We start from the raw sequence: 11,035 nt of genomic DNA on the forward strand, positions 1-11,035 counted from the left end.
GGCTGCACCTACTACAAAAAAAAAAAGTCTGAAACTGAATAGTGCAGAGAATTATTCAATCACACAGTGTTCTGAAAGTGCATTGTCCTCTATGCTGCACTTAAGATGACTGACTGCTTAGGTGCCACTGGTGGTTGCACTGTATCGATACTTTTAAAAACGAGTATTGTATCTGGATACAACATTTCAGTATCCATACTTTGAGTATCGATACTTTTGACAACCCTAATAGAAACCCATTGTTTTATTACAAAATGCTCTTTATTATATTTATGTGATGTGACAGAAGGTGTTTCGGATGTGTGAGGAAAAGCAAAGCTAATAATCACGGTTGTGAAGTTCACACTGCTCTAAAAGGACTCAAGCGACCTGGATCAGAGTTGAATGAAAATGGCAGAGCTCTGAACAGTCCAACGCTACACAAGGAAACAGAGGGAGGACTCTGGAAGCTAACAGTGGGACATCCATTGAGAACCTGATACTGAAAAAAAGCCTGAAACATATTTGTAGAAAAAAGGAAAGATCAGGGGCGGTTCTAGCCATTAAGGTTCCTGAGAAAAAATGCTGTTTGTTGCCTCCTATTTAAACGGCTGTCTTACAGCATATTGTACAGTGTACAATATGCAACACTGTAATTTTAGGGTGCAGTTGACATTTATGAGTTTGTAAATGTAGTTTTTAAGTTTTACACTTTGCACTTTTTCTGTGTCACCTTTTTAATTTGTCTTTTTGACAACTAAAGATGTTCAAAAATTATGTAATACATTGCTGTAAATTTACTAAGTGAATCTCAGTAAACTTTGCCAACACTTTTTCCCTTAAAATACTGTGTAATAGTCATATCTTATTTGATTATTTGTTGATCTCACGAGTTTAAATTGGAATGCTGATTCTCCACTCATCTGGATCTGTAACTCAACACGGCTCCAACTGGACTTCTTTTTTGTTTTACTGTGGCCAGTCACATTTAAAGATTTATGAGTACATGGCAGGTTGCACTGCAAATATAGCAAATATATAGGGTAGAATTGCCTTTCAGACTGTATAACTTGTTTAGGATGTTTTGGGTACCTTTACAGAAGCTTCTGCCCGAGTTTTCTCCCATTCCCTCCAGACAGAACTGGGTTAACTAAATAAGGAATGCACTGTAAGCCATTTTGCCCATGCAACTTTTAGGTTCTGCTCAAAAATGTTCTATTAGATCAAGGCTGCTGTAGAGCTGCTGTGTGCTTAGCTTCAGATATACAGAAAGTTCACACTTCACATGCTAAACACACAGGTGTCATACAGTGTTTCTACTACAAAAAAGTACAACAATCCTTTCTTACAAATAGCTTCCCAGTGACCAACTAGCAATTAAACCTGTCTGTTAACTCTTAAAATCAGGTTTAAAATCTAGAAGAGACTGGTATAAAAAAAAGGTGTTTTACTGAGAACTGAGCTTGGAGGCAACACACAGGTGGGGCGCATTGGGACTTTAATAGCAATTCCCTTTGTAATATATCAAGGTATTCTAATAAAATTGTTTTTGTATCAGTGGGAGTGGAGGTGTAATTTGCTCAACCCCTTTCTAACAAAATTAAACATATGAATAACGATAGTGTTTGCTACAGACTAACTCTACCAAGGATGCCTCATATATGATGAATTGAGAATCAATGTTTAACCCATCTTTTTAATCAAAAGCAGTATATTGTGAACTTGTGAAACACTGAGTAAACCCAATGGTGACAGACAGAACAATTTCACTTACTAATCAATACCACAACTCTAATGTAAAAGACTTGTTTCTGCACTGTTTCATTTTATCTCATCGCATGACGGAAAAATCTGATATGCATTTCTGAGAGATAAGAACGTATCAGTGTGGCTTTCACACACTTTAGTCCTTAAAATAATCCATTATTATACAGAAATGTATGATTTAGGAAAACAGAACAATGATTAATCCATCATACAAAATATAAAGAGAAAAAAAAAACGTGTATAAGGTCTTTGAAAAAAAATGTTCTCAGGGACATGACCAAAAAAAGAACACAAATAAAACTAATTATAATGAAAACTTTACTCTGTTGGTTCAGTCTTAATGTTATACATCAAGAAATAGAACTACTAAAAGGCTTAAATTTGGCAATCTTACCTTCATTAGTACTGACTCGCTTAGCTTCTCACGGTTGACAATCTTTATGGCAACCTTTTGGCATGTTACACAGTGCACTCCAAGCTTTACCAATCCTGCAAAGAATAAAGACAAAGGACATCAGGTCACAAAGGTGAAATGCTAAATTAGAAGTTAGCTCCTGAAGAGAATGGAACTAATGAACAAACTGATCCTTTTTCTAAATCCTGTGAAGAATGTTCCTCGGTTAGTAAGAACGGCTAATCTATAAACCAGCAGATTAAGTGGAAATTTAGGAACAGTACATTTATGATATTGCTAAAACAAATTATGTGAATTGACCATAGACATGTAAAATGGCTTGTGAACTAATGCTCAAAATAACCATAAGGACTTTTGGAGTGAACACAGTTATTTAAATAAACTACACTGGTGGGGTTTATTTGAGTCATAAAGGCAGTGAGTCAATGTTTATTGTTTATTGATTCCTCCTAGGTACCAAACCAAAGAAAAACAATTGTAGTCTAAAGTGAGAAAAAAACAGCTTTAAAAAGTAATGGCAATGTTCTAAACAGAGCTTATTATTGCCTATTACTCTAAAATAAGACCGCATTAAGCAAAGTGAATAACCATCTTTTAAGTTGTTAAAGACATTCTTATTTCAAACAGTATGAAAATACATTTGAGTGTTGGTGTTCCACTGGGATTCCTTGAACAAATAGTCCATCAAAGCCTGTGGTTTGATTCATAACAAAAACACCTTAGCTGTTCTGTTTTACGCATTGTCCCCAGATATCTCAGTAAAACGATCAGTCACAAACAGTGAAGAAAACAGGCAGGGATGCTGCAATGAGCACAGTTTCACCATCATAAAACAGTGCGTGCATTTGATACAAGAGGAGTCATGAAAACAACTCAAATTGATTTTCTGCAGGGACCACACAGTCACATACACATTTCAATGATTTAATCAGATATGTTTTTTTACAAACTGAAACAAATGCAACCACATAAAACACGTCGGTTCATGATTTTGATAGATTACCCTACAGTGCTCATTTTTTTAATCCAGAGCTGAGAGTATTGAACTGAGGTCCGACACTCATTTCTATCAAAAAGAATCTGAGGCAGCACCTTCATTTGTAATTAAAGTTACTATTAAGCAGCTTTTCCCCAAACACTAAATTCTACTTCCAATCTAAAGTATTCCTTTCATTTTAGATATAAAACACAATGTCACAACAGAGGTTTTCCAATCCAAGGCAGGGTCCATTGCCTTATCATTTAATTAGACATACGAAACAGTATCATGTTGTAGGTCTTATAATTAAACACTGGAGTATGTTCTAGCGTGCTGCAGGGTATGAGCCTATTCCCATTTTACCCATTTCAACACATCAAAATGGCTCTTACTAATACGTTGCTCTTAATAACACAAAAAGTCTGCAAGTCAAGGTAAGTCAAGGTGTGGAAACATGTCATATCTAAGTGTACAGGGTTCACACCTAGTTTTTTAAATGAGTGTAAAGGGGGTGAGAGGTGGGGATTTGTGCTACACCTATCATCTGTGCTACACTTATATCATCTGTCTTTTGGCTATTTAAGCCCATAAATTCCATATTCTCTCCAACATGGAGAGAATATTAACATAAGAAACATCAGACTGACGAGAAGTTGCTCCAATTCACTTGCAGCCACTGTAAGGCGGCAATGCACTGGCATAGCATGGCTGTGCTTTTCTTGGTAGATGAAAAACCTTCAGACCATTGGTTGTTTAGGCCTGAAAGACCGGCTGTTTTGGAATCCTCCACGAACATGATTACCCCACCCCTTCTTTAAAAGCTGGCTCTCTGTCTGCAGGCTAGGTGTTAGCGCATGTTGTCTCTTGCATGGAATTGCCCTGGGTCAATAAGAGACCTATGATTTATGTTTTCACAGCACTTGTCTTACGGATATGGGCAAATCTGTTTAAAAATCCATCCATCCATCCATTTTCAGTCACGCTTATCCCAAGCGGGATCACGAGGGGTGCTGGTGCCTATATCCAGCTGTCTACGGGTGAGAGGTGGGGTACACCCTGGACAGGTCTCCAGTCCATTGCAGGGCAGCACAAAGACAAACAGGACAAACAACCATTCACACACACACTCAGATTAAGGAGAATTTAGAGAAGCCAATTAACCTAACAGTCCTGTTTTCGGACTGTAAGAGGAAACCGGAGTACCTGGAGAGAACCCGCGCATGCTCAGGAGAACATGCAAACTCCAATCAGAAAGACCCCAGGCCGGGAATCGAACCCTGAACCTTCTTGCTACAAGACGTCAGCTATCCCCTGCACAAACTAAGCAACCTACTGTATGTGTTTGAAAATCATATCAGCCTAATTTCATTGGATTTTTTAAAAATCTCAGCTTAAACCGGGGTTTGTGGTAAAATGCACTCGACAGAGCCTTGAGGAAGAGAGCTCAGATGTTAGGCCATTACAATAAAGAAATTAGTCTAAGTGCTGAATTTTATTGTGGACTGTGGTGAGAACCCTCATTTATTAATCAGGCTAAAAGGCTAAACATGCTTAAGCATTAAACAACAGAACTTGAGCTTCCTAAACAAGTTTGGATACCAACTAGTTATCTACTTCATATTCAGCTTGGTCAACTCCCTGTTTTACAAAACTGCGGAAAATAAAATAGGGAACCATATATACAGTGTGAAACAGCGTTTTGTTCTTAAGAATTAGTGAATTCACGGCCACAAAATTTGTCCTCATTCAGTGGCTGGGTAGAACAAATACATGGCATGGAGATCACTTGTTACTAGTGTTGACTATATATATAATACTAACTCTCAAAATATATATATAATGTAGGCAAAAAAAAAATGCTAATTCATGCTTACAGGGCACTTATTTGTAATATATAATATATATATATGACAGCAGCACCAGATTTAGCTGAGAGGTGCAGATTAATGAGGCTGTAGCCTAAACTTGTGCTGACAATGCTACCAGCCACATGCACAAACTCATTTTTCTCCCACAGAAAAAGTCAGTTTGTGCCTTCAATCACAACTGGAACATTTTTAAGGTCTTGAAAACATTTGGGGTTTAACCTAACCCTCTTTTCTTCAAGTCCCCTCTTAAAAAATGCATTTTATAGTCTGTGATGATGCTTTTCCACCCACTACGTTCATATCTTGTGCAATGCAGCATTGACTAGATTTTATCCTAAAACCATCTGCTGATTGGTCCATCACCATTTAACTGGTGATTTCGATTCTCCAATACCAGAATAATTTGCTAAGTTATTGGAACCAGTAAAGGCCAGGGCATTAAGGGCTGCGTCTTTCTTTGTGGGTTAAAGGAGGCGGTTTGTTACAGTTCAAAAACTTCACAGCTCAAATTTAGGTTTTACTAAAAACAAAAACTGCTTTAATGTTTTATAATAATGAAGGATTGGCTTTTTCCAACTTTGTCAAGGTTTGATTTTTTTATTTTGTTTTTCATTCATATAATTTCCATTTATGGAAAAATAGTTACAACAATTAGGCTGTTTCGTTAAACATGTCTTAAGGCTTAAGTAGCCAAAGAAGACTCTTCTATTCATTTTCATATAACCAATAGGTAAACTCAAAACTACAAAAGATTTCTAGCTCTGTTATTTACAGGTGTAAAAAGTGACAAGAGTCTTTTTTTGTCTCAAAGAAGAAAGCAAAGCATGGAGTAATGTCCAGAAGTTTTTTCTGACGTGTCACAAACGTCAGCAAAAAATATAGCATAATGATGAAAAACGCAGCTGTAGAAAAGAGGTTAAAATTAGAAGGAATAAAAAATAATAGCGAGTAAAAACAAATGTTATAGAGATTAAGAGATTGCACATTATTCACACGGCAGGCCACGGATAATGAAGCAATATGAAAGGGGAGCATCGTGTGGGAGTAAGGCTTCAGTCTGGGACGCTCTAGAGCTGCAGGGCAGAACATGGAGTCACACAAAGCAGAGAAAGAAAACGTAAATGACAGAGAAACAGGAAGGAAACGGTAGAAAAGAAGAAACATTAAAGATGTAAAAAAAAAAAAAAGATTTAGAAAGAAAGAAACAGACAAAGCCATTAGCTTTGAGATGATAATCATATGTTAATGGCCAGTATAGAGAAGCTCATGAGTCATGATAAACACATTAAAGAGAAAATATGTCTGCAAATGCCTGAAAAGTTAACAGGATTATTTGCCTCTCTATCCATCTTTCTACAGAGGCAGCAATGTTTAAGGAGAGGGCACATTAAGTAGAAAAAAATGTGCACCAGGAACAAAACACATTATGATTTTACAATAACTTTGTAAACTACAAGGAAGTTTGGAGCACAATAATAGAACATCCACAGTTCCTTTTAAACAGAAAAACACTGTGATTCCACAATAGGTGGATACAACAACATAAGTTAAGAACATTCAAAATGAGAGTTTGCTTGATAAATCTATACTTCTAAAACAGCTGATAGTTGGGAAATTGGGATTAAGGTCCCCACAGCCTCTCCTTTGGGTTCCTGAGCAAGACCCTTAATCCCACACTGCTCCCCGGGCGCCAAACTGTGGCAGCCCACTCCTCCCCAAGGGGTCGGGTTAAATGCAGAGGTGAATTTCTCCACTTTGAGATTAATACATTTCAATTATTAACGGCTACAAAGAGAATCATTGGTCTTCTGGAATCTGTACTTTTTCCCTCACAGCATAAACTGAGAGAGGTACTTCTATTAAGCAGCTTTTGAACTTCTATGATAATTTTTTTTTTTTTCAGTTCCTTCTATTCCTTGCCTTGTTTCCATTAATCCTTCCAACTTGTTTCTCGATTTGCCTCTTGACGGTAATCCCATAATGTTTCCTATGATGCCTGCAAGTTTATCTTTTTCACCAAATCACTTTTTGTGATTTTATTACACATGCACCACTTTCTCACTAGCCAAAAAAAACAGTTTAAACCCGAGAACAATCAGCTTTTAGTGCCAGTGGGAACAGCTTACTTACGCATCTCTAACTGGGTCAAACTACTCTACAAGCGACCCACGCTAAAATCGCCTCAGCTCTGATTGGCATGCTGTGCGAACACTGGACCCAGGTTGACCCGCTAAATTACATGATAACATTAGGCACAACGTACAGACATCAACAGGTGGCACCAGCCACCTCTGATCTTGCAAGCCAAAACAGCTCTGTTCAAATTTGATAAACATGGCACAGCACTGCTGAGAGGGATTCAAACATAGAATAGAGGAAAACAAAGCACACTTACTACGTCCTGGCTTCATAATATGTTGCTCTCCATTGTTTACTTCCCTGATCTCGGTCGCACTGGTGACAAACTCTATGACGCTATGATGGCGCCACCAGACACGGAGCGGTGGGGGGTAGAGACTGACATTTTTTCGGGAATCCCACGGGTCACGGGATTCCCGTGTGATTCCCATGGGATGGGAGTCAGTATTAGTAACGATCACGTGATTGGGATCACAGGATTAAACATTAACGGGAGCAGACGGGAGCAGGAGCAAACCAATAATAACTAAAAAAAAAAACTAGGATCGATGCCAAAAAATAAAATAAAATAGAAAGAAAAAAAATCCAGTACTCGCGCGGCACAGCCATTTTGTAGTTTTTTTTCCTTGAAGCCTACACTATAATGCGAGTCAAAAAAACTACACGACCCAAAAACCAACAGTGCTTCCCCTCTGAGTTTTTCACCCGCGCTCAAAAAAACAAAAAAACAAGAATGGGAGTGATGCAGGAGCGGGAGTCATTCTGAATGGGAGTGGGATGGGAGTGGGAGTAATTTCACCAGGAGTGCCGAGACAGGATTTAGATTTCTACTCTGGCCCGGGATCGGGATGGGACACAATTTTTTTCTGTGGGAGTTTGACGGGACAGGAGTGAAAATCCACTCCCGTGTCAGTCTCTAGTGGGGGGATAGAGGCCACGCAGCTAGCCAGCTAGAAGATAGACCCAGCTTTTTTGGCCAATAGAAAGGGACCCAAATGCCGATCATCAAAGACGCATTAAACTGGTATTTTCAGTGGGAAGAGGCTTTAGAGTACAATCCTTTTGTACCGCATTTGGGTCAGCTACAAACACCAAACATGACTAAATGAATAACTTTTGGTAAACTTTTAGTAATTCCTATAGCTTTCTTTCAAATTTTGATTTATTCTTGCAACTTTTTCATAAAGACCCATTTCTAAAATTAACTGTGGCTAGTGGTCCTGAGCCATGGTTTTCTAAAATGTCACCAAAGACAATTCTTCATTATTTCTCTAAGTAATGTCTCATGTTTTGGCTTTTGAGCTTAGAAGTACATCTATTGGTTCGTTAGGTTTGCATATATGTTAAACTGTTTACATTTTTAAATGGTGGATTCAACAGTGTTCAGTGAAACGTGTGCAGTTGATGCCTCTTCAGAACAGCTGGATTTAAATTGCACACAGGTGGTCTCTCATCAAATATGATTGTTGAGAGACTAACTTCAAAAGTAGAGGGGTTAAGTACAAATCCACACCACAATTTTCAGATTTAATTTGTAAAACATATTGGGCACTATGTATTATTTCTGGTTCATATTCTTAAAATGTGCTATTTTGTGCTAGTCTATCACACTAAATCCCCATAAAATACATTAAGCTTTGTACTGTAGTCATAACAAAGGCAATAAATATAGTATAAAGGCCTTTGAAAAACCCTGTATAGTGTGTTAACAGCAATAGCGTCCAAAATCAATCCCAGACCTGTTGGCTCTGCAATTGCTCAAAAAATAAAGAAAAAATGGAATGCATTGACAACAAATGTCCACAAAGCAGCTGATTTATTTCTGGAATTTTATTTCAAACACTAAAACAGCAGCCTTTGCATTTTAAAAGGAACGACCAATGGCTTTGGGAGTAACCTCTAATTAGGATCCAGAAGATATAACAGAAATACATTTAGTGAGTTTGTTAAAAACTTTTTAATTAAAATATGTCCAGCAAAATCAGTAGCTTGTGAAACAGTATAGTCATGCTGTGTATTAGAGAAGAAGCAAGTACATGAAAACCAGCAGGCAGCACTGTTAAGTTTATGGTGCCACTGTGTATCAATGTTTTTTACGGTTTGCCCTCCTCTAAAATCAATACCACCAAAAGGATACCTCTGACTTAACACCAGCTGTTGCAGTTACTCTGAAATGTTTCATCTACTAGTGATTAATGATCTAATGCAAGGGACAGGTGGTGGACGAGACAGAACACTGCTCTATGGCTGGGTGGTGCTTTGTTGCTGCAAAGTAATGTTTCTAATTACCACTCTGCAGATTTTGACATATTCAACATGGGTAAAAGGGTTTTGTAAAAAAAAAAAAAAAATGGTTTAGAACATTTTAAAGACAACTCCCTTTATTTTATTTTTTTTTTTACATTTCTTTTCTTCTTATCAATTTCAGATCCAAACAGCCATAAAGTTCAAACATCCTACCAAAGAAGTCATAAACTAAAGAATATTATTTCTGTGGATTTCTTCCTCTACACCACAGAGCCATGTGCCACCACTGATTTTGCAATAGGCCTCTTGTACCACTACAATGTGTCTTCATAAGTTATTTTGATTCATGAAAGAGCACCACTGCTGAACAGACTGTCCTGAAGAATATCCCTAAAGGGTTCTACAGTTTATTCCTGATGACAGCATCGAGTTGCAACTTTTTGAACAGTAAACTTTTGCCAGTAAACTTTACTGAGCATGACCTCTCCTTCTGGCTTGTAAATATATTTTGAAGGAGGCGAATGCACAACACTAAGACAAAAGGGGACTTAATAAATGTAACAAAGCCAAGGCTCTTTTTAGCGGCTTGGAATCGTTTACATATTAGGATTTATCAGCATTTCCTTCCAAACTTTTGAGTTATAGGTTATTCTAGTGTGTTTATTTGCAATCATTTGCTTTTTCTAGATCTCAATCATAAAATGTGCATGTGTGACAATCACCAACTCAGTAGAAAGAAGAACAGGAAGTAAAATTACAATTGTGTACACATGTTAGTGACAAAGCATCCACTACTGGACCTGCATCAGAGTGTTTAAGGGAAGTTTACTGGATTATTTTCTATCTGGAAGCCAAACTAACATCCAGAAAGCATGAAATTTAAAAAGGTTTGCTCTCACCAGCACGCCTCTCCTAATTCTGAACTTTTGATCTTTCTAAGGTGCTAAACCATTCCTGGCAGATGGTAATAGCTTATTCTGGCTTATCTTTCGCTCCCTGAGGCACTTGCTCTGAGAAGCTTATTGCCCTTAGGCGCAGATCTATGATCTGCGTTCCATTTCTGCTCTCTAACCCTGAATGCTCTACGTCAGGACTATTGCCCTGCCCTGGAATCAGCACTCCACAGGAAATCCAAGGTGGTAATTGGACTTTATTTAACTGCCTTCTTCAATTCTATGAAACGTCCATGGAGCCAGATGTTGGAATCCATTACCAAACGTCAAGAAGAAAGATTTGATGCCATAGAGAAGGATGATTGTGATTTTTTTTCCCTCCATGAAGAGATGGTACCACAAATGAAAATACCCCTCAAAGGATGTACTGTTTCAGTAATATGACCAAAGCTTTTAAACAAATCTTTTATACTGACTGTTTTTAAAATTGTGCCTTAGCTGCTGAAAACTAAAATATTCAGTTTCCCATTTACAAAACATGAAGTTATGAAAAACTCTTTTCTACAGCAGATTCACAGATGAAACTGATTTTTTTTTCTACAAAAAAGAAAAAAAACATTGAAAACGATATACAATACCCTGTGGGCTTGGAACTCTACAATCATCTAAAAACAACCAAACAAACAAAAAAAGGTCTACAGGAAAAAAGAAACATTATAATATCAAGCTACATTTTAAATGAGTCTCA

The 11,035-nt window shown here is 37.6% G+C and overlaps 1 protein-coding gene across 3 annotated transcripts in view; it reads right to left on the minus strand.

Moving 5' to 3' along the window:
- LOC107085435 (serine/threonine-protein kinase BRSK2) overlaps positions 1–11,035 on the minus strand; it is a 231,297-nt gene that overhangs the window by 98,717 nt on the left and 121,545 nt on the right. For all 3 annotated transcript variants that reach the window (XM_015375745.1, XM_015375743.1, XM_015375744.1), the window contains exon 2: positions 2,141–2,235. In XM_015375745.1, coding sequence (XP_015231231.1) covers positions 2,141–2,235 — 95 coding nt within the window. The remainder of the gene's footprint in view (positions 1–2,140; positions 2,236–11,035) is intronic.

This window comes from Cyprinodon variegatus, unplaced genomic scaffold, assembly GCF_000732505.1.
Source record: "Cyprinodon variegatus isolate N-32 unplaced genomic scaffold, C_variegatus-1.0 Scaffold124, whole genome shotgun sequence".
NCBI classification, from domain to species: domain Eukaryota; kingdom Metazoa; phylum Chordata; class Actinopteri; order Cyprinodontiformes; family Cyprinodontidae; genus Cyprinodon; species Cyprinodon variegatus.